The sequence below is a fragment of the Bos taurus genome, chromosome 23, assembly GCF_002263795.3.
Source record: "Bos taurus isolate L1 Dominette 01449 registration number 42190680 breed Hereford chromosome 23, ARS-UCD2.0, whole genome shotgun sequence".
NCBI classification, from domain to species: Eukaryota; Metazoa; Chordata; class Mammalia; order Artiodactyla; family Bovidae; genus Bos; species Bos taurus.
The window spans coordinates 13,423,132-13,450,448 of record NC_037350.1 but is presented as its reverse complement, the minus strand read 5'-3'; the positions used below and the strand labels follow the sequence as shown (position 1 = coordinate 13,450,448).

General features: G+C 42.2%; 1 protein-coding gene across 6 annotated transcripts in view; it reads left to right on the top strand.

The window, feature by feature from the left end:
- Positions 1-27,317, top strand: part of KIF6 (kinesin family member 6) — a 421,799-nt gene that overhangs the window by 167,158 nt on the left and 227,324 nt on the right. For all 6 annotated transcript variants that reach the window (XM_024983810.2, XM_024983806.2, XM_024983811.2 and 3 more), the window contains exons 8-10: positions 3,697-3,840; positions 4,768-4,854; positions 13,360-13,463. In XM_024983810.2, the coding sequence (XP_024839578.1) occupies positions 3,697-3,840; positions 4,768-4,854; positions 13,360-13,463 (335 nt within the window). The remainder of the gene's footprint in view (positions 1-3,696; positions 3,841-4,767; positions 4,855-13,359; positions 13,464-27,317) is intronic.

Genomic DNA, 27,317 nt, shown 5'->3' with positions numbered 1-27,317 from the left:
TGGCATCTCCTGCTTGACCATGTCCAATTTACTTTGAATCATGGACCTAACACTCCAGATTCCTATGCAGTATTGTTCTTTACAGCACTGGACTTTACAGTCACCACCAGACACATCCACAACTGAGCGTCATTTCCACTTTGGCCCAGCTGCTTCATTCTTTCTGGAGCTATTAGTGATTGCCCTCCACTCTTCCCCAGGCGCATATTGGACATCTTCTGACTGCAGACTCATCTTCCAGTTTCACGTCTTTTTGCCTTTTCACACTGCTCATGGGGTTCTTGTGACAAGAGTCCTGGAGTGGTTTGCCATTCCCTCCTCCAGTGGACCACATTATGTCAGAACTGTTCACTATGACCTCTCTGTCTCGGGTGACTCTGCACGGCATGGCTCATAGCTTCACTGAGTTATGCAAGCCCCTTTCCACAACAAGACTGTGATCCATGAAGAGGACCACTCCCATTTACTCACCCCCAAATCCCACACAGGGGTGTCTGCTTGATGGAGGTAGGTCTCATGCAAACTGTGAGCTGTAGGAGAGACTAGGAAATGACATTTTGTAGGAAGCAGGACCGGAGAAGGCAATGGCACCCCACTCCAGTACTTTTGCCTGGAAAATCCCATGGATGGAGGAGCCTGGTAGGCTGCAGTCCATGGGGTCGCTGAGAGTCGAACTCGCCTGAGCGACTTCACTTTCACTTTTCACTTTCACGCATTGGAGAAGGCAATGGCAACCCGCTCCAGTATTCTTGCCTGGAGAATCCCAGGGACGGGGAGCCTGGTGGGCTTCCGTCTATGGGGTCGCACAGAGTTGGACACGACTGAAGTGACTTAGCACAGCAGGAAGCAAGACTAGATCGGGGGCTGTCATGAGAGCTGAAGAAGACAGCTTAGTTTCTGCCACACTGCTTACGGTTTACTGTCACTGCTCTTGGCAGTGGGGATGGAGCCATGGACAAGAGAAACCAAGTGTTTTATTTCTGCCTTGTGGAGCAGAAAGTCTAGCAGGGAAGCAGATAACAAACAATTAAATGAATAAAATTTACTTGTTTGACCAAATAATAAATGAATAAAACTACTTGAGGAAAAATAGCATAGACTAAGAACCTGGATATTGGAGTGTTACTTTTGATAGAAAGTGCAGGGGAAACCCTGGTGAGGAAATAAAACTTGAGCAAAGACTTGACTGGTAAGAAGCAGGAAGATGTAAGAAAGTCTGGGGCAAGAGCATCTCGGGTTAAAAGAAACAAGTTCGAAGGCTGAGACATTTGGCCTGGTACAGCAAGAGCAAAGCCAGTGTGGTCCGTGAAAGCACCATAGGAGATGAGGTCAGACGGGTGGACAGGAACTTGCAGACAGGGCTTGGGTCACCGTACCAAGTACATGGGAGGCTGTAAGCAGGACAGCGACCAGATGTAACTTACATTTTATAAAGATGCCTCTGACTGCTCTGCAGAGAGGAGACCACGGGGGGCACAAGGAGAAGCAAGGAGACTGGTTCAGACCCTGGAGCAGTTGTCCAAGGAAGGGACAATGGTGGCCTGAACTGTCATAGTGGCAAAAGAGGTGGGGAAAGTGGCCCAATCCTGGGTGTATCTTGCAGGTAAACCTAGTAGAAATTGGATGTTGGAATTGGGGGATTCAAGAATGATGCCTAGAGTTTTGGACTGTGCCATAGGTGGATGGTGGGGCCACTAATAATGATGGGTAAAATCTGAGAAAGAATGAGACTGGCAGTAAAGGAGAGAGAAAGTCAGGAACAGACATCCAGGTGGAGATACAGAGTTGCCACAAGGATAGTAGCTCAGGGAAGGGGCAGTGGCTGATGCTGTAAGCTGGGGAGACATCAGGACATGGTTATATTGAGTTGGCCAAAAAGTTCATTCAGGTTTTTCCATTGCATGTTATGGAAAAACCTGAATGAACTTTCTGGCCAACCTAATATTTAAAACCAAGGGATTGGATGAGATTACACAGGGAGAGACTATAGATAATAAAGAAATGAGGATCCAGGACTGGAGCCTTGAAGCACTTCAATAGATTGAGGTGAAGATAAAGAAGCATTTGGAAAGAAGATAAAGAAACATTCATTAACTAGTTTTTAAAGAAAAATAAAACCCAGGAAAGTGTGATAGCCTGATTACCACATGAATAAAGTTTCCTGAAAGAGGCAGTGAATACCCATGTTGATGCCTTCCTCAAACCAGAGGTCTAGTAACATAGTGGTCAGTGCTCTTCATTCACTGGGGTCACTGGTGACCTTGGCAAGATCCATCTTAGTCTAGGACTGTTGTGGCTTGCAGGATGGGTGTGATCCAGGTGAGAGAGAGAGAAATTAATGCAAAGAAAGGGGTTAATTTTAGGAGCAGAATAGGTGAGAGGAGAACAGGGAGGGGACAGAGGGCTGGACTTGGGCAAGGGCCAGGCAGTAACAGCAAGAAGGGTGGGATGTGAGGGGGATTTAGGGGTGGGGCATACAGGCTGCTTACACCTAGAAGAAGAGTGTGTAGCCATCAGCTCAGATCAAAGGCAGGGAGAAGAAGCTGGGTAGGTGTTTGGAACAAAAGGATAAGGTGGGAGGGTCCATTTCTCAGAGTGGAAAAGTGGTTTTTGAGAAAATCTCACGGGATTTCTGATTCCTAGTAAAACCTGTGGTCATTCGTTTAAAGGAGGACAAGTGGTATCATTACATGATTTTGCTAAAAGCATCCCTTAAAAGCAATGCTCCCATCTTATTTTGTAACTAAAGGAATAGAGAAAGTTCTGGTGATGAAAATTACACACCAGGGAAGAGGGAAGACTAGAGCATTGGCAGGTGTTGGCAGAATTCTCAGGAGCCAAGACCCGGTGATTCCCCTGAAATCACATGTCACATCTGTGGGTGATTTATTCCTCGTGCTTTGCAGTGGGCATCCTGGCACTGGATTCATCTTCCCCAGAAACCCCTGAAACCCTGGTGGCTTCCCTTGGGGACAGCCCACACCATCTCTTCATCCATCTCCCAAACATTCATCTACTACCTTCCTGTTAAGTACCGAAGACACTCCTGAGGAGCAAGATGATCAGGTTCTAGCTCAATCAAGGTCCTCTTGCCCATCGCTTAACAGTGAAAGGAAACACGCATACAGCATTTATTATGGGCTAGTTCTACTCCAAGTAATTTGTGCATTTGAACTCTTCTAATCATCCCAACTACTCACAGGGTGAGTACTGTCTTTTCCATGTTTGGCAGATGAGGAGATTGAAGCCGAAGTGTTGAATGACATGCCTTGGAAGGCTGGAATCTGAACCTGGACAATCTGATGCCAGAATTTGGGGTCTGTTTCCTCTTGTGGTTCTGATTCAGTGTTCTGTCTCTCTTACCTTGACGAAGAGGCATTCAGACCAGTTTTGGTTGAATTTTTAAAATCTGGCGTGATTTACCCTTGAGTTTTTAATATAAATTTCCCAGTGACTGAAAAAGACGATAATAATATATACAATTCTGTACAAGCTATATCATCTGTCCAGCAATTCCAGGCTTTGTCTTGGACAGGTCTTGCTCTGTTTGCTTCATTTCCTCTTCACCATGACTGTACTGACTATTGTTAAGATTATCCTGAGCCCAGTTTGGGGGTCACTGCATTTTGTATCAGTTTTTTGTCAGCTGTGCATTTTCTGCTAAGTTAACGCTGCTGTTTCTCTCCTTCCCCACAGGTTATCATCGCCCTCTCAGAAAAGCACCGCTCACACATTCCGTATCGGAACTCCATGATGACCAGCGTCCTGAGAGACAGCCTGGGAGGGAACTGCATGACGACCATGATCGCCACGCTCTCTTTAGAGAAAAGGAATATAGATGTACGTTGGTTCTTCTTTCCAGAGATCTTAGTCTGAGTGTTTGTGCTAGTCTGTGAGATGGAGTTGATGGTCCTGGGTGGGTCTCCATCTTTTCAGCTGGGCTGGGGTGTGCCATCAGAGGTAAAGAGGCCGGCAGAGTTCAGAGCCTTGGGTTATGTGCCAGCTCTGAAATTCCCCCTTTTCAGAACTGAGTTCACCTAGCATGGGATGGTTTGCAGAAAACTTCATATACATGTTTTGGAAGACCTGCTTATGGGTTATTTGCCTTGGCTGGAGACCTGGGAGAGGAGACCCATCAGCTTCTCCTGACCCACTCTTCTCCTGGTTGCTTAGATGCCTTGGAGACATCACCAAGATGTGAGCCTAGATGTGTCCCTGAGCCCAACGCCAGGATGCCTTGGTAGAGGCTGGCTGCCAAATGTCCCAGGTAGCTTTAGAGCCAGCTGGTGTTTTACAGAATTTCAGTTTAATGGATGGGATTCAGACTTTCTCTAAGAGAGGAAAATGGAAAGCACCCAGGTGTCTCCCCAAACAAGGCCCAGTCCCAAGTGCATTGTGAGATACTGTGGAAAGCCTGTCTTTGGGGCCCATTACAGATATTTATTTTGTACCCTTTGATGCTTATGGATGGTGGTACCTGCTATGATTCTGCTTTGTATTGTGTGGTTCTGGTTTGACAGAAAAGTAGAAAATCATATGCCAGTTGTCACTTAGAACCTCAGATCTTCCACACTTTGGGCATTGGTCATTTTATTAAGCTCAAACAAAACTTTAATGAAAAATAAATTTCTGGGGCAAAGCTTCCTAATTTGGAAGCCTGTTTCCTCATTGTGTTTTATGAACTGTTGTATGCATTTTTCCTGTGAGCAGAAGTTGTTTTCTCTCTATTTGCAATAACACTTGAAGGACATAATCTTGCTTTCTCAGGAGTCTATATCTACCTGCAGATTTGCACAACGAGTGGCACTCATAAAGAACGAAGCCGTTCTTAATGAAGAAATCGATCCCAAATTGGTAAGCAACTTTTAACTATGTTAAAAAAAAAATCAAAGTATGTAAAAGCTTAGCTAAAGCCTGGGGGCACTCACTTCCCATAACCAGGCAATGTTCTAAATACTGGAAACGTGTAAAATAATTTAATTCTCATGACAGCCTCCTGAGTAGATGCCATCTCTTCCTCTGCCTTGAGCTGCCCTGGTATCTCAGTTGGTAAAGAATCCACCTGCAATGCAGAAGACCCCGGTTCAATTCCTGGGTTGGGAAGATCTGCTGGAAAAGGAATAGGCTACCCACCCCAGTATTCTTGGGCTCCCCTGGTGGCTTAGCTGGTAAAGAATTCACCCCCACTGTGGGAGACCTGGGTTTGATCCCTGTGTCAGGAAGATCCCCTAGAGAAGGGAAAGGCTACCACTCTAGTATTCTGGCCTGGAGAATTCCATGGACTGTATAGTCCATGGGGTTGCAAAGAGTTGGACATGACTGAGCGACTTTCACTTTCACTTTCCTCTACCTTATAGGTGACAAAAGCGGGGCACGGGAACATTTAGTGATTTGATCTGAGTTGCTAATAGGTCACAGAACAGGACTCAGACACAGGCAGTGTGAGCCCAGGGCCTGTGCTCTTATCTACAGCCCCCGTCAGATGCACAGAGAGTCCTGAGAACAGACGTGAAATCATACACAAGTCTATTTCTAGAAAGGTCCTAGCCTTTCAGTGGTTATTAAATAGAATAATATTCTGCATAATTGTTCTGTTACTTATTCTAGAGATTTTAAAAAGTTAGTAGTTGGTTGGATCCATGGAAAAAATGGCCAAGCTTCTATGTTTATAACAGTTCATTCTTCTTTATCAAAGTACTTTATTTAAGGAAAGATATTTGTAAGTTACCTGATTCAGCTACTCATTATAAATGCAGATATGTTTTATTTCTTTTGTTAGTCTTCTTCTGCAAATAAAATAAAACAAGGAATTAATTTGTACCAACATGGAAAATGTTGAAATACAGTATCTCAATTTTGTAAAACTCCAAAATTAAGATTATACTACTTTTTAAATCACTCCCTTTAAAAAAAAAAAAAAAAAGATTTCTCTAGAAAATAAACTAGGGTAAGCTTGGTTGTTGTTTAGTTGCTCAGTCATGTCCAACTCATTGCGAACCCATGGACTGGAGCAAGCCAGGCTTCCCTGTCCTTCACCATCTTCTGGAGATTGCTCAAACTCTTGTCCATTGAGTCAGTGAGGCCATCCAACCATCTTGTCCTCTGTCATCCCCTTCTCCTCCTGCCTTCAATCTTTCCCAGCTTCCGGGTCTTTTCTAATGAGTGGGCTGTTCACATCAGGTGACCAAAGTATTGGAGTTTCAGCTTAAGCATCAATCTGTCCAGTGAATATTCAGGACTGATTTGCTTTAGGATGGACTGGTTGGATCTCCTTGCAGTCCAAGGGATTCTCAAGAATCTTTCCCAGCACCACAGTTCAAAAGCATCAGTTCTTCAGTGCTCAGCCTTCTTTATGGAAAGATGGGCACAGAAGACAGAAACAGTGTAGACTTAACAGAAGCAGAAGATATTAAGAAGAGGTGGCAAGAATACACAGAACTACACAAAAAAGATCTTAATGACTCAGATAATCACGATGGTATAATCACTCACCTAGAGTCAGACATCTTAGAGTGTGAAGTCAAGTGGGCCTTAGGAAGCATCACTACAAACAAAGGTAGTGGAGGTGATGGAATTCCAGATGAGCTATTTCAAATCCTGAAAGATGATGCTGTGAAAGTGCTGCACTCAATATGCCAGCAAATTTGGAAAACTCAGCAGTGGCCACAGGACTGGAAAAGCTCAGTTTTCATTCCAATCCCAAAGAAGCACAGTGCCAAAGAATGTTCAAACTACAGCAAATTTCACTCATTTCATGTGCTAGCAAAGTAATGCTCAGAATCCTCCAAGCTAGGCTTCAACAGTATGTGAACCAAGAACTTCCAGATATTCAAGTTGGATTTGGAAAAGGTAGAGGAACCAGAGATCAAATTACCAACATCCATTGAGTCACAGAAAAAATAAGAGAATTCCAGAAAAACATCTACTTCTGCTTCATTGACTATACTGAACTTTAACTGGAAAGGTCAAACTGAAAAATTCTTCAAGAGATGGGAATACCAGACCACCTTACCTGCCTCCTGAGAAACCTGTATGGAGGTCAAAAAGCAACAGTTAGAACCAGACATGGAACAACGGACTGGTTCCAAATAGGAAAAGAAGTACGTCAAGTCTGTATATTGTCACCCTGCTTATTTAAATTATATGCAGAGTACATCATGCAAAATGCAGGGCTAAATGAATCACAAGCTGGAATCAAGATTGCCGGGAGAAATATCAATAACCTCAGATATGCAGATGATACCACCCTTAAGGTATAAAGCGAAGAGGAACTAAAGAGCCTCTTGATGAAAGTGAAAGAGGAGAGTGAAAAAGCTGGCTTAAATCTCAACATTCAAAAAGTGAAGATCATGGCATCCGGTCCCATCACTTCATGGCAAATAGATGAGAAAACAATGGAAACAGTGACAGACTTTATATTCTTGGGCTCAAAAATCTCTGCAGATGGTGACTGCAGCCATGAAATTAAAAGATGCTTGGTCCTTGGAAGAAAAGCTATGACAAGCCTCAGTTCAGATCAGTTCAGTAACTCAGTCATGTCCGACTCATTGCGACCCCATGGACTGCAGCACGCCAGGCCTCCCTGTCCATCACCAACTCCCGGAGTTTACTCAAACTCATGTCAGTTGAGTCGGTGATGCCACCCAACCATCTCATCCTCTGTCGTCCCCTTCTTCTCCTGCCATCAATCTTTCCCAGCATCAGGGTCTTTTCTAATGAGTGGGCTCTTCGCATCAGGTGGCCAAATTATTGGAGTTTCAGCTTCAGCATCAGTCCATCCAATTAATATTCAGGAGGACTGATTTCCTTTAGGATGGATTGGTTGGATCTCCTTGCAGTCCAAGGGACTCTCAAGAGTCTTCTCCAACACCACAGTTCAAAAGCCTAGACAAGCCTTGACAGCGTCTTAAAAAGCAGAGACATTACTTTGCTGACAAAAGTCCATATTTTCAAAGCTATGGTTTTTCCAGTAGTCATATATGGATGTGAGAGTTGGACCACCATAGAGAAGCCTGAGTGCAAAAGTTTGGTAGTATACATTACTTTTTAAAAAAGAAAAACATCTGAAATCTTTTCAGTGGTGCTTAATTTACAAATTTCTCAAATTCCAAAAAATGAAAATCTTGAATTCATCCATTACCCATATTATTACTTCCTCTTGAGCGTTTGCCCTTCCTTCCCTGAAATCATTCCATCAAAGCGTAGAGGAAAAGGAGGAGAGAAGAATAGTAGGACTGACCATTTTGTCCTTCTTGCCTCCGGGAGCCTGAACTCACCTGATGGAATTCTCTTCTGGAGAAACCAATGAGTGAGGAACGTCCCTTTTTCCAGGCCAGCCCCTGCTCACATACCAGCATCACAGGGCACCGCCCTACCCCCCTGAAAAAAGGAGACACAGTGCAAAGGCCTAAGACAAGTGGAACTGAATGCCTAGGATGAATCCCTCTGCTGTTCTGACCCTGCCAGCCACCCTGTAACATTACTGTGCAGAATGAGAAAGACAGGAGTGGGCTTATTAGCCTGAAGACAAAAATTACTTCCTAACTAAAGACAAATAAACATATTAGACATTTGAGGTTTTTCCCTTCAAATTTGGCTGCAGAGACTTTTCTTTGAAGGAACTTGAGGAATTTGAAGATGAACATTATCATGTGTTTGATGTAGGTCTGTGAGAGATTTAATGAAACGAGAAATCAGGAGTCAAAAGCTAATAGCTGATAATTGAACAAATGTTGAGGTCTTCCTGGAGCAGAATAATCTGGTAATTGACAAGTGTTTTTTCCTGATCTCTTATAATTGCTTCTAAAAACTGACACTACTGTTCTTTATTTGATGTACAGAGCTTTTCTGAAACACAAGTGACAGTTGAAAAATTGTCCTCAAAACCACCCAGAACACAACTGGATGGGAAAAATAAACACCAGATTTAGGGTAGTGGTAGTGGGAGATTCATTTAGGGAAAGCTCTACAAGGGTAAGGGCTTCCCAAGAGCCTGCAGTGTTTTATTTCTTAAGCTAAGGCTTCAGCAACACGTGAATCGTGAACTTCCAGATGTTCAAGCTGGTTTTAGAAAAGGCAGAGGAACCAGAGATCAAATTGCCAACATCCGCTGGATCATCAAAAAAGCAAGAGAGTTCCAGAAAAACATCTATTTCTGCTTTATTGACTATGCCAAAGCTTTTGACTGTGTGGATCACAATCAACTGTGGAAAATTCTAAAAGAGATGGGAATACCAGACCACCTGACCTGCCTCCTGAGAAACCTGTATGCAGGTCAGGAAGCAACAGTTAGAACTGGACATGAAACAACAGACTGGTTCCAAATAGGAAAGGAGTACGTCAAGGCTGTATATTGTCACCCTGCTTATTTAACTTCTATGCAGAGTACATCATAAGAAATGCTGGGCTTGAGGAAGTACAAGCTGGAATCAAGATTGCCGGGAGAAATATCAGTAGCCTCAGATATGCAGATGACACCACCCTTATGGCAGAAAGTGAAGAGGAACTAAAAAGCCTCTTGATGAAGGTGAAAGAGGAGAGTGAAAAAGTTGGCTTAAAGCCCAGAAAACTAAGCTCATGGCATCTGGTCCCATCACTTTATGGCAAATAGATGGGGAAACAGTGGAAACAGTGTCAGACTTTATTTTTCTGGGCTCCAAAATCACTGCAGATGGTGACTGCAGCCATGAAATTAAAAGACGCTTACTCGTTGGAAGGAAAGTTATGACCAACCTAGACAGCATATACAAAAGCAAAGACATTACTTTGCCAACAAAGGTTCATCTAGTCAAGGCTATGGTTTTTCCTGTGGTCATGTATGGATGTGAGAGTTGGACTATAAAGAAAGCTGAGCACAGAAGAATTGATGCTTTTGAACTGTGGTGTTGGAGAAGACTCTTGAGAGTCCCTTGGACTGTAAGGAGATCCAACCAGTCCATCCTAAAGAAGATCAGTCCTGGGTGTTCATTGGAAGGACTGATGTTGAAGCTGCAACTCCAATACTTTGGCCACCTGATGCGAAGAGCTGACTCATTTGAAAAGACCCTGACGCTGGGAAAGATTGAGGGCAGGAGGAGAAAGGGATGATGGAGGATGAGATGGTTGGATGGCATCACCGACACAATAGACATGGGTTTGCGTGGACTCCAGAAGGTGGTGATGGACAGGGAGGCCTGGCGTGCTATGGTTCATGGGGTCACCAAGAGTCAGACCCAACTGAGCAACTGAACTGAACTGAAGTAGTCAGTACCTGAATGTTCACTTAAGCTTAGAAGTAGGGACAAGGTAATATTTATAGCTCTTTGTTTATCTGAAGTAGTTCCTACTAAAATGTAAAATCACATGAATTAAGGTGACTCATCACTTTCACAGTTTAAAAGAAAAAAATTGTATCATCACATCATTAGCTACAGAAAAAAAAACATTTGATAACATTAAACATTCATCCATAGTTTGAAAAGGCTCATCAAACTATGAATATAAGCGAACATCCTTAGAGTGATTAAGGGTATCAATCAAAAACTACAGCAAACATTTTAAAAGTGAAATGTTAAAAGGAATATGACAAGAATGTCTTAAGCACTGTACTTGGAGTTTCTGGCTAGGAAAGAGACAATTTTTTTTTAAATTTAGGAGGATTTGAAAAGAATATCGGTCATTACTGGTGGACTATTTGATTGCTCATCTAGAGCATCCAGTAGTGGGACTTGCCTGGTGGTCCAGTGGTTAAGAATCTGCCTACCAATGAAGGAGACACAGGTCTAATCCCTGGTCTTGTGGAAGGAAGATTCCTCATGTTGAGGGGCAGTTAAGCCTGTGCACCACAACTCCTCTGTCCCTGTGCCCTAGAGCCCGTGCTCTGCAGTGAGAAGTCACCACAATGAAAAGGAGAGGCGGCTACTCTCTACTTGCATACTCCAAGAAGAGAGCAGCCACCACTTGCCACAACTAGAGAAAAGCCCACAGTCAGGAATGAAGACCCAGTGAAGCCAAGAAGAAAAAGGACATCCAGGTGTTCGATAACAAAAAACATGATAACCAAAATAATGTTCAGAAAAGTATTTGTTATATAGTTCATAAAAATGAATTGCCTTCCTATACATCAAAAGCCACTAATTAGAAAATGCAATTTTATAAAAATTTCATTTATAGTAACAACAAAAACTTTAAAATTCTAGGGACAAAATCTAATTAAAGATGTATAAGGTATTTATAGAGAAAACTATGAATCTGTATTGAAAGGAATCAATGGAAAGCCATACCATGTTTGTGGGTGTAATGATTCATTATGCTGTGCTGCTTACTCACTAAGTTGTGTCCAGCTCTTGCGACCCCACTGACATGTAGCCCACCAGGCTCCTCTGTCTATGGGATCTTCTGGGCAAAAATCCTAGAGTGGATTGTCATTTCCTTCTCCAGGAGATCTTCCCAATCCAGGGATCAAACCTGCATCTCCTACATCGACAGGCAGATTTGTTACCACTGAGCCACCAGGAAGCCCAGTGATTCATTAGGATTACTTTAATTACTTATCAAATTAACCTTTTACTCAAATTTATTTACAGTTGAAATTTGAGGAGAGTCTTTGATAGAATTTTACAAGCCAAGTCTAAAATTTATATGAAAGAGCATATGATCAAGAATAGCCAAGTCTATTTTAGAAGAGAACAACATGGAAAGGGTTTGTTCTATCTAGATGCCAAAATTTCTTAGGATACAGGAATTAAAAGTGTGTATAGTCAAGTAGACAAATGTTTTTAACCAATAGCCTAGAAAAAGACAAGTCTTATATGTGGAAATACATAACAGAATTGTAATAGCAAATCTTGCATGGTTGGCCATAAAAAAATTAAAATTAGATCCATATCTTATACTTCCTATAAAGTAAAATCAACCTAAATGTAAAAAGCAAAACTTTAATACTTTTTAAAGAACTTCTAGAGAAATACAGGCTTCCCAGGTGGCACAGTGGTGAAGAATCCACCTTCAATGCAGGAGACACAAAAGACTCGGGTTCAATTCCTGGGTCTGGAAGATTCCCTGGAGGAGGAAATAGTAACCTCCTCCAGTATTATTGCCTGGAAAATTCCATGGACAGAGGAGCCTGGAGGGCTACAGTCCACAGAATTGCAAAGAGTCAGACATGTGCTGAGCATGCGCATACACTGTAGGAAAATATTGCTATGGCTTTAGGTAAAATAGATGTTCTCAAAGAAAACACAGAAATGCAACTCATAACAAAATAAGTTGATAATGAAATTGCCTTGAAATTTAAAACTTTTGTTTCACAGAAAGAACACCACAAAGTGGAAAGCATGACATAGATTGGGAGAAAATACAGGCATTGCATAAAACTTACAAAGGGTTCACATCCTGAATATATAAAGAAGCCTGAAAATCCGTAAGGAAAAGAAAAACAATTCAACTGAAACATGGGCAAGATGGTGAATAAGAAATTCACAGAAGAGGAAACTCAAACAGTCAACTTACATTTACAACGATGATCATGAACCTCACCAATAATTATGAAAACACAGATTAGAACTAGAAAAGAGACCATTTTACACCTACCAAATTGGCAAAATTAGTGTCTGGCAATACTACCTAGTAGTGACAAAAATGTGGGGAAGCAGGAACTTACATATATAATTGATGAGAATATAAATTTATACAACGATTTTGAAGAGCAGTTTAGCAACATATAATAAAGGGAAGCTGCACTTACTCTGCAGGTACTCTACAGAGAAACTTGGATGTGCCCAGAGATCTATAGTGTTCACCGCAACACTGTTCGTAACAGCAAAGGTAAAATTCCAATGTCCATAATGTCCCGGAGATGTAAATACATCCGTTGTGATGTGGTCCTTTATTGAAATACTATACATCCATGAAAATTCATGAACTAGAACCACACGAAACAATATAAATAATCTCCAAACGTAGTGTGAGGAAGAAAGACCAAGTTGCACTTACATGCAGTAATAGCATTTACATTAAGTGTAAGGCATGCAAAATGATATCTATCATTTACAGTCATACCTGTACCTACGGAGTAAATATTTAAAACATGCAGGGAAATGCTACCCACTAAATGCAGGATCGCAGTCACCCAAGGAAGGACAGAAGGAAACAGGAGTAAGGGCCTCCAGGTTCCATGAGTAATGTTTTATTTGTTAAGAAAAATTCTAGAACTATTTTGACCAAATGATAAGATTTAACAAAGCGAGGTGGTAAGTACAAGAGTGCCTTTGGTATCCTTCTCTGTACATTTTTGTTCATAATTTTAAAAGATGTGTGTTCTCTGTCACATAGTCCCCTCAATGAGGAGCTGACATTTATGCTCCTGCCTTGCCATTTCAGATGATTATACGCCTACAAAAGGAAATCCAGGAACTGAAGGATGAACTGGCCATTGTCACTGGGGAGCAGAGGACAGAGGCACTCACAGAAGCAGAGCTCCTTCAGTAAGCCTGTAGACTTTTTCTTTAACAGTGCAAGTTTGTGTTAACTTCTGTGTTGGCCCTAATGTTATGAATTCACCTCAAAGCGCGAAGGTCTCCTGGGACAGTCTGAAATTGCATGTAGGCGCCAGTGAAGAGTGGCGGCTTTCCATGAAAAGCTGCATAAGGCTGGCAGTGTTTTTGCCGCCTCAGCTTTGAGGAAGAAAAGAACAGAGCGTGGAGAGGATGGGAGTATCCTTCTCATGCCAGCTGAAGAAAAAGGATCGTATAATAGTCACACAACTTTTAAATGTATCCGCCACACACTCTGTAAGCTGTGGATCTCAGATCTGAAAGGAATTCCAGAAACGTCCTTTGTATTAAACAGCATCTTGCTGCAAGCACCAGTTTATCCCATGCCAAAGTAAGCTCTCTCCTTTAATAAATAGATGGCCCATATATTACAGTTCAAACACTCGAAATGGGAATGAAAGCAGGTATTCAGGACTTCATACAAGTGCGGCATTTCTCAGAGCCTTTAGACTTGCAGCCATATGGCATGCCAAGGGCACAGCATGGCTCGAGTTCTTGCTCTGATCACGAGCCACCACGGCAGGCTCTCTTGTTGCTTCTGTGCTGTTTATTAAGCATTTGTGAAGTGATAACAATGGACTGGGCTCAGCAGGCAGTGGTACTCTCTGTTTCAGAGAAACAAGCTACACAAGCTTTTTCGGAAGGTTTACTGTCATTTCTCATGACCCTTTCTCAACAGAGAAAATGGTAACTAACAGGCAGTGCAAGTATTTTCTTTAAACAACTTCATGGCTGCCCCTGAATGCAGGGCTAAAGTTTGAGAAGCCTTAAGCAAGGTTTCTGTTATACGCCAAGCCTTCCTCCTCTGGGATAGCATTTCCTCATTTTAAAACACTGTGTTTAATAATGTGATAGGCCCCTAAGGCTTTCCTTACAAAACTGCTTCATGACATATATGAGATTAAGATGAAATATACTGCCAGAATTCACATTTTAAAGAATTTCATGTCACTTCTTGAAATAACCTGGGATAGCTTAGATACTGAGAAACCCAAGTTTCAAATTCCTTCATTATGGTGCTCCCAGCCCTGCAGAGAAAGGGCTTGCTGTTGTTTAGTTGCTAAGTCATGTCCGACTCTTTGCGACCCCGTGGACTGTAGCCCACCAGGCTCCTCTGTCCATGGGATTCTCCAGGCAAGAACACTGGAGTGGGTTGCCATTCTATTCCTGTAGGGATCTTCCTAACCCAGGGATTGAACCTGCATCTCCTGCTTGGCAGGCGGATTCTTTACCACTGAGCCACCTGGGAAGCCATAAAGAAAGGGCTTACCCAATATTATTTTTGAAGGTGCCTCTTCAGAGTTTTGATCTTCAAATCAGTATCCAGTCAGGAAAACAAAAGCATTCTAGGCCTCTCAACAGCAGGAATTAAATATAGGAAATTTGTCGTACAGGAGACGGTATTATGGGGTGCTACATCAGGCTCCTCCGTCCATGGGATTTTCTAGGCAAGAGTACTGGAGTAGGTTGCCATATCCTTCTCCAGGGAACTTCCCAACCCAGGGATCAAACCCAGGTCTCCCACATTGTAGACAGATGCTTTACCATCTGAGCCACCAGGGGAGTCACCTTCACAGCAACCCAAAGGTCAGAGCAGCAGGAGAAGGTCCTTCAGCCTGGGACTGGAGGGACATCAGTAGAAGGTTGGGTTACGGAAGCCGGAGCCTGGTGCTGGCCAGCAGAAGCTGCACAAGCTGAGTGCTGCCTGTCGGGACGGAAGCTGAGGCCTCGGAAGAGCCCTGGGTGCTACGGAGGCATCATCCCACAGGGAGCCCTGGCTTCTCCCTCATCTCCCCTTCTAGCTTCCACCAGTGCCTCCCACTGGCTGAACTTACCCAGAGCCAGTTGTTAAAAGAGCCAAGCAGTGTGATGTAGTCACACAAAGGAAAAATGGAAATTGGATCTAAGAGCAAACAGAGAAATGACCCACGTGCCAAATAAGTAGCAGTGTTTTCTCTAGTTCCTGTGTGCTCTGTGTTGCTTAGAAGGCTCAGTTTAAGCTAAGATTTTGAATGTGATGGTTCAAGATGTCAGAATGAGTAAGCCTGTGCCGCAGGTTCCCTCCACATTGGGTGGATGATAGAACTGATATAAGAAACATCAGAATCTCCAGCTATACCCAAGAATAAGAAGTAGGTTTCACAGGGGTCTAGACAGGAGGAAGGGATCAACCAGGTCATGGTGCAGCACCACCAAGGCCCCATGGCTAGAAGTGGTGGCACGCTGGAGCAGGAGAGGGCTGGAAACAGCCGTAAGGGTTGGCAGAGCTCTTGGAATGGGAGGACTTTGTTCCTGTGAACCCCCAGTGTTCTCCTTCTTCCCTTTATCCCCTGGTATTTAGGTCAGTAGTCCCAGGAAATAGGGAAGTGCCCCAGGTAACTAATGATGCCCAGGACAAAGAGGTATAAGCTCTGGAGACAGCTCCTGCCTCCAGCTCTGCTCATTTTGTCACTGAAAGCAGCAAGGAGCACAGGTACCCACCACTGCTTCAGTCCCTTATCCAAGACTGGCTGCCCAAGCGGAGAGCTCGGAGTCTAGGAAATGTGAGCTCACAGTTGGGAGTGACTAGGAATATCAGGACAGCCAGCAAGGAGAAAGATAAGAACAAGCGTTTATGGCATGGAGGCCTCAAGAACTAAGCAAGAGGAGTGGTTGCTGGCGTTCCATCCATGAAGCAGCAGCAGGATCGAGAGATCTTGAAAATGAAAAAATGTACTTGTTGCCATTAAGAACTTGATGATAGCTGAAGAGCAGAATGAAAACACGGAGGGGCAAATCAGTGAGCCAGGAAGGTGGGAGCTAAGGGCTCATTCCAGAATATAGGTTAAAAGGTAAAGATTTAGAAAGTTTAAACAGAAGAACCATAGAGGATAGCCCTAGATTTACCGGTATCAACAATGAGTTTCCAAAGAAGAAATAGAGAGAATGCAAGGGTGCCGACAGTTAAAGAAATAAAACCTATTTTTTTTAACTAAAAAAAAAAAAAAAAGGACATAAGACTTCAGAACAAAAGAGTTATCATATGCTAAGTAGTGCAATAATACTGTAGAAAAATTTTAGAACTTCAACATATTGAAAATAATCCTAGAAGTTGTTAGAGAAGAAAAGTATTAACAACTAAGAATCTAATTTAGTGAAGACTTCTCATCAACAGCTCTGGGAATAGGGACTTCTAGTACTGAAACCCAAAACAAAACAAAAAAGGGCTGTGAATGGAGATTTCTGTATCTAGCCTACAGTTCAAAGGTGAAGGTGGCCATTTTTCAGACATAAAAACTTTCAGACAAGAAATTTCCCATGGTACATCCTCTCTTAAATAGACCACTACAGACTATACTTCCACAAGAAGAAAAATTCTATAAAGGACAAGAAACAATAATAAGCAAAGTTTGTTATACCTTCTCTATGACATTTAATATCGTATTATATTTACATTACATCTTTCGCTAACTTGCTATTTATTACATAAACAGATGTTTCTGTTTAAAAGTTATTGACAACAAGCAAATTCTCATGATTCTCCTCTCACAAGAGTTTGGGGGCAGAATCGTGAGAAATAAAATTGTGACAACAGGTTTAAAATACTGACAGACTGTTAGATCTTGGATTGGTTTTCTTTGATCCATGGATAATGAATACACAAATGTCAGCTGGAACGGTTTCTACAGAAACAGTATGTAGGGTTGCCGTTAGTTTTTCTGGGCAGTTGATTCACTCATTCACCCATTCAACATTTCTTATTCATCCAGTACTCACAAAAATCTACTGTAGGCCCTGAAAGGAACACCAAGATGAACAAAACCTGGATCCCGCTCTCAACAGGTTCACAATTTAGTGGCAGCGACAGACACAAGTAATTATGGTGCAATGTATAAGCATTGTGTGGAGATATATGAATAAGCCGTGAGACTGCAGAGATACTAATGATTAATTTTGAGTTCAGGCATAGTGTGTGCTCATTCGTGTTCGACTCTTTGTGACTACATGGATGGTAGACCACCAGACTCCTCCGTCCATGGGATTCTCCGGGCAAGAAGACTGGAGCAGGTTGCCATTTCCTCCTCGAGGGGATCTTCCCCACCCAGGGATCAAACCCGTGTCTCTTGCATCTCCTGCATTGGCAGGAGAATCTTTTACCACAGCGCCACCTGGGAATCATTGTAAAATTAGTTCATGTGCAAGTAAGTAAACGTCGGCAATTCACAATGAAGTCGCTTCTCTGGGTCAAGATAAGCATACCATATATAGCATTGCGTCTCTTCAATGATTTCTGATAAGCAGTTGGGGAGAACACATGTTGCAGACTGAATCCACCCTGCCAAAACCAAAGCACAGTTTCAGAGCAATCCAGTAACTTTGGTGCTTGTTCGTGCTGACAGTGAGGATTATTCAGATTATGTGGCTTTGTGTTACTGTTTTTGCTATACTGTTGCAGTTACATTTTGGCCTGATTAGCTAGATCAATATTGGTATAGCTTAAAATGCATCAGGTTTCAGAGCTCTTTATTATGTTAGAGTAAAAGAAGGAAATTAACATTTGCTTGTAATGTGCTGCTATTTAATATTATCGGTGCTTCTGTGTCTTCTGCCACCCTGGACACTTGCTCAGGAATGTGAATCAGCTTCAGCCCTCTCATTGTGCCCAGGCTCCCTGGTGGTGGCGGTGGGAGGGGGATGGTGGTGTGGGGACAAGAAGGGACCCACGGAGCAGCAGGGCAGAGTGGCAGGAATGTGCTAGCCTCATCTGCTTCTCTGTCCTGCTGATCCCTGGGCTTATGTTGACTGGCATGGCATGAGGACATTCCTATCAGGGATTCTGTGAAGGACATCAGAAACCAGATATGTATTGGATAATATATTCGGTGTAGCATGCATTGGACAGTTTGGAGATGTCTATTAATTTCCTAGCCCCACCGAATTTTTGAACTATTTCCCAGAATTTCAGTTCTCAATGTAAATATTTGTTGCATTGACTTGGATGCTCCAACCGAAGAGGATTTCAGATGTCAGCCTCCAGTTATTGGGATATTTTTAGTTTACATCTTTTTTTTCTTTGCCTGTGTAAATTTGAAAAGAGACAGCTGGATGAAGGCTGTGTAGCCAAGTTAATGTTTATGCAAAACTTCTTGGGTGAAGATTTGATTCTGATTGATTTTCTAAACACATACCTCTTTCTTCCTTTGGGTTTTTTCCTAAAGCCTTTAGGCCTCTGGCTAGGATGGAAGCCTCATTTCCTGGCCCAAATCTAAATGAGTAGAATATTTTCTGCATAGCGACATTTTCTTTCTGAGATGCAACTGAATTGGGTCTCTTAGGCTCAAGTTTTTCAAAATAAATTTACGAACATCTTGATCCTATGCTTTTCTTTTTTCTTCCTTCCTCCCAACTTTATTGAGGTATAATTGACATATAACATTGTGTAAGTTAAAAGAGTACACTGTGATGATTTAATATATGAATAGGTATATATATTGTGAAACGAAGACCACGATAAGGTTAGTCAATATCCCCATCACCTCACATGGTTATCTTTCTGTTTTTGTACCTTTGACATCTACCCTGTAGGCAATTTTGCAAGTATACGGTGCGGTATTGTGGAGTATAGTCACCATGCTGTATCTCAGGTCCTCAGAACGTATTCACCTTATAACTGGAATTTTGTACCCTTTGACTAATGTCTCCCTGCTTCCCCTGCCCTCCAGCCCCTGGCAACCACTGGTCTACTTTCTGAGTTCACCTTTTTTATTTTGTACAAATAAGTAACTTCTTACAGTATTTGTCTTTCTCTGACTTACTTCCTTTAGCTAGTTTTTGCAGATCAGTTAATCCTACTGCCTGAATGTAGTGAGTACCTACTAGATGCTAGTCATATTAATAGGTGTTTGAGGGGGTTCAGGAATATAGGATACAGAAAATAATTCCTAGGAGTTACAGTTTTATTGGGGAAATAAAATATGTGCACACATACACACGTTTTATATATATATATATATATATGGGGCTTCCCCAGTGGCTTAACGGTAAAGAATCTGCCTGCAGTGCAGGAGACACAGGAGACACCAGTTCAATCCCTGGAGGAGGGCATGGCAACCCACTCCAGTGTTCTTGCCTGGAGAATCTCACGGACAGAGGAGCCTGTCGGGCTAAATTCCATAGGCTCGCACAGAGTTGGACAGCACTGAAATGACTGAGCACAGCGTTTGTATATGTAAAACAGAGAATACAAGGGTGTATTAGTGGAAAGAACAAATGAACGCTGAGAATTGTAAAGCCTTAATTACACTTTAATTCTACTCATATTAGTTTTTTAATGACTCCTTTATATGTAAATGCTGTCTTATGACTAAATGCTATTTATGTACACTTTCAGCCCCATGTTTTTAAATCTAACATCAGTTTATTATACATGGTTTAATATATTATTTGCTCACAACCTATGATAATGAAAAGCTAAATAGTTACATAGAAATTAAAAAGTGGGGGTGCAGATATCATTCCCTGAGCAAGTTAAGTCTGAAAGGATGTCATGAGGAAGAAGGTGCCACCCTAAGATGAAGGGGTCTGGGTACACAAAGTTGCCTGGAAGGAGTGAGCACAGTGTGTTTGTGTGTGTGTTTGTGTGTGTGTTGGGGGTCAGGGTGGCAGGGGTTGCCAAGGCCGCCAGTAGGGGAGGAACCTGTGAAAAGGAATAAGAGGGAGGTATTAAGAGTGATTGAAATAGTCTATATCATGGTCGTCGTGGTGGTTATATAAGTATACACATTTGTCAAAAGTCATAGTTCAGTTCAGTCGCTCAGTTGTGTCCAACTCTTTGCGACCCCAATAATTGCAGCACGCTAGGCCTCCCTGTCCATCACCAACTCCCAGAGTTCACTCAAACTCACATCCATCGAGTCGGTGATGCCATTCAGCCATCTCATCCTCTGTCGTCCCCTTCTCCTCCTGCCTCCAATCCCTCCCAGCATCAGAGTCTTTTCCAATGAGTCAACTCTTCGCATGAGGTGGCCAAAGTGTTGGACAAAGCTAGTGGAGGTGATGGAATTCCAGTTGAGCTCTTTCAAATCCTGAAAGATGATGCTGTGAAAGTGCTGCATTCAGTATGCCAGCAAATTTGGAAAACTCAGCAGTGGCTACAGGACTGGAAAAGGTCAGTTTTTATTCCAATCCCAAAGAAAGGCAATGCCAAAGAATGCTAAAACTACCACACAATTGCACTCATCTCACACGCTAGTAAAGAAATGCTCAAAATTCTCCAAGCCAGGCTTCAGCAGTACGTGAACCGTGAACTTCCAGATGTTCAAGCTGGTTTTAGAAAAGGCAGAGGAACCAGAGATCAAATTGCCAACATCCGCTGGATCATCGAAAAAGCAAGAGAGTTCCAGAAAAGTCATAGTAGTATATATCTAAAAAGGGTAAACTTAAAACTTTACTGTCTGTAAATTTAACCTCAACTAACCTGACTTTTAAAAAACTGGAGACCTCTGTATGACAAAATATAAAATTAAAAGACCAGTCATTAAACAAACCAAAGCAAAATAAAACAAAACTGTACAGTGAGATATTTTCTTTTTGGTAAAATTTTGCCATGGTTAAGTAATAGCAACTTATCTTTGATGACAAGCCCCTCAAAGCACACAGACATATATTTTTACAGTTGATTACTACGTGTACAAGTTGAGGCAGCTTCCTCACTTGCCTGCTCTGCTCCAAACCTGCACAGCAGCCCATACCTTTCCCCACCTTTCCCTCCTTCCTGTTCAGTAGAGAAGGTGTCCCCTCCAGAGGCGACCTCACCAAGCATATTTGCAACCCCAGTCCCTTCTACCATCTCAGGGACCTCAACTCGCCTTCTGTTTTTTTCTTTATCTGCAACCTCTCTCTTTTTATTGGACTCTTTACTAGACTCTTAATAGTGTTCAATTACAATAGGCTCAAGTCTCCCATATTTGAAATGAAATGCTCCTCCTTGACCTTACCCCCAACCCCCGCTCTATCTACAGTTGCTTTCATCTCCTTTAAGCTAAACCACCCCAGGAAGTTGCCTTCACTCCCAGTCTCCTTTCCCTTCCATCCCACTCACTCCTCTACACTCCAGTATGGTCTTTGCCCCATTGCACTGGTTACCGATGGACCTCAGTGTAGATCAATTTGATAGGCCTGTGTAAGTCTTTATCTTCCTTGACCTCTCAGCAGTGTTCAACATTATTTTTTTAAACAATTTTTTAAACAGTTCTATTTATTTATTTGGGTGTAGTGCGAGGCCTGTGGTTCTCTGACCAGGGATCAAACTCACAGCTCACATTTGGATGGTGGAGTCTTAACCACTGGACTACCAGGGAAGTCCCTGTATTCAGCATGATTGACCACTCTCTTCTCTTGTCTTCTCCTTATCTCCTGACTGCTCCTTGGCCTTTTGGGCCAGATTATCCTCCTTTCATGTGGACATTCCTCAAGCATTGTCCTAGGACCTCCTTTTCTCTTTTTCTTTGTACTTTTTCCTAGATGATTTCTTCAACACCCACACCTCAGTTGCCATCTAGATGCAACTAGATGATTCAACCCTGATGACTCATGTTTATTTTACTCATTCATATTCATTCTTCTCTGAATGCCCTACTCATTGATCACATTGCCCCTCTGACAGCTGGTCCTGAACTCAGCATGCCCCAAACTGAATTCTCTTTTTAAAAAATTTATTTCTTTGGCTCACTTTTTGATTGGGTCATTTATTTGCAAAGAACGAAACAGACATTTCTCCAAAGAAGACATACAGATGGCTAACAAACACATGAAAAGATGCTCAACATCACTCATTATCAGAGAAATGCAAATCAAAACCACTATGGGGTACCATTTCACGCCAGTCAGAATGGCTGCGATCCAGAAGTCTACAAGTAATAAATGCTGGAGAGGATGTGAAGAAAAGGGAACCCTCTTACACTGGTGGTGGGAATGCAAACTAGTACAGCCACTATGGAGAACAGTGTGGAGATTCCTTAAAAAACTGGAAATAGAACTGCCTTACGACCCAGCAATCCCACTGCTGGGCATACACACCGAGGAAACCAGATGGAAAGAGACACGTGTACCCCAGTGTTCATCGCAGCACTGTTTACAATAGCCAGGACATGGAAGCAACCTAGATGTCCATCAGCAGATGAATGGAAAGAAAGCTGTGGTACACATACACAATGGAGTATAACTCAGCCATTAAAAAGAATACATTTGAATCAGTTCTAATGAGGTGGATGAAACTGGAGCCTATTATACAGAGTGAAGTAAGCCAGAAAGAAAAACACCAATACAGTATACTAATGCATATATATGGAATTTAGAAAGATGATAATGATAACCCTGTATGCGAGACAGCAAAAGAGACACAGATGTATAGAACACTCTTTTGGACTCTGTTGGGGGGGTGATGATTTGGGAGAATGGCGTTGAAACATGTATATTATCATATGTGAAACAAATCACCAGTCCAGGTTCAATGAATGACACAGTGTGCTCAGGGCTGGTGCACTGGGATGACCCAGAGGGATAGGATGGGAGGGATGTGGGAGGGGGGTTCAGGATGAGGAACATGTGTACACCCGTGGCAGATTCATGTCAATGTATGGCAAAACCAATACAATATTGTAAAGTAAATAAATACATAAAACTGGGGAAAAAATTTATTTATGTATCTGTTTTTGGCCGTATTGGGTCTTCATTGCTCACAGTCTTTCTCTAGTTGCAACAAGCAGAGGCTACCCTCTAATTGCAGTGCACAGACTTCTCATTGAAGAGGCTTTTTTTTGCAGAACACAGGCTCTAGAGTGTGCCGGCATCGGTAGTTGCGCTACATGGGTTTGGTTGCCCCGTGACATGTGGAATCTTCCTGGACCAGGGATCGATCCCATGTCCCCTGCATTGGTGGATACTTAACTGCTGAACCACCAGGGAAGTCCCCTGAACTGAATTCTTCTTCATCTTTCTCCAGACCTGGTCTTTGGCCCTAGATCCCCATCAGTCAATGTCTCTACAAGCCCTAAATTGCCAAGGCCAGAAACTTAGAGGTTTCCTGTGATTCTATTCATTTTCTCACCTCCCAAATCCAATCAGTTTGCAACTCCTGTTGACTCTATCCTCAAAATACGTCTTGAATTGGACCGCTTCACCCCACCCCGACTGTTGCTGTCCTTGCAAACCTCTGTCTTCTTTTTTCTCCTACTAAAATAGTGTCATAATAGGTTTTTCTTGCTCCCCTCTAAATCTTGTTCTGTGAAGCCAGAATACCCTTTTTTAAAAGGACAATTCTTACCATTTCACTCTTCTTAAAACTCCTCAGTGACTTCTGACTTCCTGTTGTTCCTGGGAAAACACCAAAATCCTGCATGTGGCCTACAAGAGTCTGCCTGGGCTGACCCTTTTCTGTGTTTTCAACCACATTTCACATTCCTCTCCCCTTTGCTCCCTTTACTTTGACAGCACTGACCTTCCAGTGTTTCATTCCATCCTGTCTTCCACCCTGGGGACGTTGTACAGGCAGTTGGTGCTGACTTCTGCCTGGGGTGACGTGTGCACGGGGGCACGTACACACGTGCTTGTGCACAAACACACGTGTGTCTCGTTTAGTTTGCTCTGCTTATCCTTCAAGCGTTAGTCGCTCAGTCATGTCCGACTCTTTGTGACCCTACAGACTGTAGCCTACAAGGCTCCTCTTCCAGGCAAGAATACTGGAGTGGATTGCCATTTCCTTCTCCAGAGGATCTTCCTGACCCAGGGATCAAACCTGGGTCTCCTGCATCGCAGGCAGATTCTTTACTGTATGAGCTACAGGGAAGTCCCAGGGCTAGGGAAGTCATGCCAAAGACTTATCACAGATTTCACCTAACAGATGTAGGTGAATTCCTGCCTTCTCAAGGTCTCAAAAATTCCTTGCGATTTCTGTACCTGTTAGTGATGTAACCTTCTTAACTTATCTGATAAAGTTTCTGAAAACCTAAGCGTTTCCAGTCTCTGGAGTGGTCAAATTCTATCCTTCAAACCTTAACTTATCCTTCAAACCTCAGTTTAAATTGTTCATCCTCAAGGGCATCTTCTCTGACCTGCTGTCCCAGCTCAGCATGACTGTGCTGCATCTTTTCATATTTGCAGTGCTTTTCCTTCGGAGTGCTTATCTCTTTATAATCACGCACTTGTGGTATTGTTTGGGTATTATCTGTGTTCCCTCCATGTGGAAAGGCCTTTGAGGGCAGGAGCAATGTCTGCTTTAAATGAATGAATACATCAATGCTATGTGCCAGCCTGGATGGGAAGGGGGTTTGGGGGAGAATGGATTCATGTGTATGTATGGCTGAGTCCTTTTGCTGTTCACCTGAAACTATCCCAGCATTCGTTGTTAATCGGCTATACCCCAATACAAAATAAAAAGTTAAAAGTTTGAAAAAAAACTTAAAAAAAAATCAATGTACACAGCACCTTTCTTTGTGTCATTTTGTGACACACAATCAAAGAATATGCAGTGAATATTAATATAGCAAAGATTATGCATAACTACATTAAATCCACAAGGGGAAAACTTGAGAGGTCTTTGACTGGCTCATGGTCACACGATCACACAATTTAAGATATTGAGCAATGGAAATCCACTTGTGCAAGCAAGTGTTACCCGAAGGAAGTGGTGCCCTAGTTTGAGGTACATTTTACCAAACAGGAAATGACTTGAGTCCCTGGTGAGGGCCGTCTTCCTGCCTGCTCTTTAGAAGTCCCCAGATTCCTCTTTGCTCTACTCACTCTCCTGTTGGGGAATAACCCCATCCTTCCAGGCTGAAACACTCTGTAAAGCTGGCAGCTGTGCTGGAATTGACCCTTGGGCCCTTAAACCATGTGCAAGATGGAAGGAAGGATCTCACCTTTCCTCCTTAGGGCTTTGCTTGATATTTGGAAATTTTTATCTGATAGTATTTCTTTTAATACAATTAAGTAAGACTAATACTTTTTTAAATTGGAATATAATTGTTCTACAATGATGTGTTAGTTTCTACTGTACAACGAAGTAAATCAGCTAAATATATGCATATATCCCCTCCTTCTTGGACCTCCCTCCCTCTCATCCCTCTCCTCTAGGTCATTACAGAGCATGGAGCTGAGCTCTCTGTGCTATAAATATAATTTAAAACCAAATACATTGTGTTATCTTCCCCACAAACAAAACAATTTGTTTCAAAAGGGTATATCTGTACTAATAAAAGCTTCATTGATGTCCAAGCCTCTATTTCAGTGCAAATAAATACATCTAAAGGAAGAGTCTTAAAGTCCCATTCTCGCACCAAACAAATCTCACTTTGAAATAAGATTGATTTTTACCTTTATTCATTCTTTCTAGTGAATAAACACTGATTGAATATGGTTAATACCATGTCAGGCACTCAGACAAACCAAAGAGTCCTGCAAGAGGCCGGCTGTTGGAGAGAGAGGTACAGACGACCAGACATACGTGCTTCGTGATGGTGCCGAACTGCTGTAATAAACATCCAGGTCCAAGACAGGGAGGGCGAGTGTTCTGGAAAGGGCAGAGGACCAGGGAGGAAAAACTTGAAAGAGGAAGTGACTTACAGAAAATCCATCAGTGCTTTCATCCTTTTAAAGTAAGCATTTAAAGGTGATTCAGGAGAAGTCATTTCCACCATGTTTAACTTGCAGGTCAGCTTTTTTTTATTAGACTAGTCTAATGAAAGTTTAATTGGGTTCAGTTTCTCAATACGTTTGAGCTGGATGAGAACCATAAAACAGATTTCAACTACAGGTATAGTGGCTCTCTTGAACCTAAAAATTGGTAACTTGTTCCCAAAGGCATGGGACAGAATAATTAAAATCGAGATTATCCCATATAATTTGAAATATGTCATCATCATCATAATAAATCTTGTCCTGTGACCCTCAGACTGTTTATGAAGTGAAAAGCAAGCAAGAAAAAAATAAATGATAGCCTCCAATATTTGAGTTAATACACCCCTAGGGAGAGTTAGATACCAAACTAGACTTTTAGGGAGAATCTCTTGTCAGTACTTAACCCTGGATCAATAATACTTTATCCCTTTAATGTTTGGCTTGTTGTCACTGGCCTCTAAAGTGATTTTATTTGTCAAACCACTGTTAAGAATTTTTTTAATTAAAAAAGTAAGTTTCAGGTGTAAAGCATTATAATTCAACATTTGTATGGACAATAAAGTGCTCACCACCACACATCTAGTTACCATCCATCACTATAGAGTTGACTCCCTTCCCCCATTTCATCCCCTGCAACACCTTCCTCCTCTGGTAATCACTAATCTGATCTCTGTATCAGTGAGGTTTTCTTTGTTTCGTTTTGTTTGTTTGTTTTTTAGATTCTGTGTATGAGTAAAAGCATATGGTAGTTGTCTTCCTCTGTCTGACTTATTGTCCTTAGCATAATACCGTCAAGGTCCATTCATGTTGTCAGAAATGTCAGGATTCCATTCCTTTTTATGGCTGAATAGCATTCCATTATGTATATGTTGCACGTCTTCTTTATCTATTCATCCATCAATGGACACTTAGGTTATTTCCATTATCTTAGCTGTCGTAAATAAGGCTGCAGTGAACATAGGTGTGCATGTATCTTTTCCAACTAGTGTTTTCATTTTCTTCAGATAAATATCCAGAAGTGGAATAGCTGGGTCATATGATAGTTCTATTCTTAATTTTTTGAGGACTCTGCATCCTGTTTTTCACAGTGACTGTCCCAATTTGCAGTCCCACCAACAGTATATGAGGGTT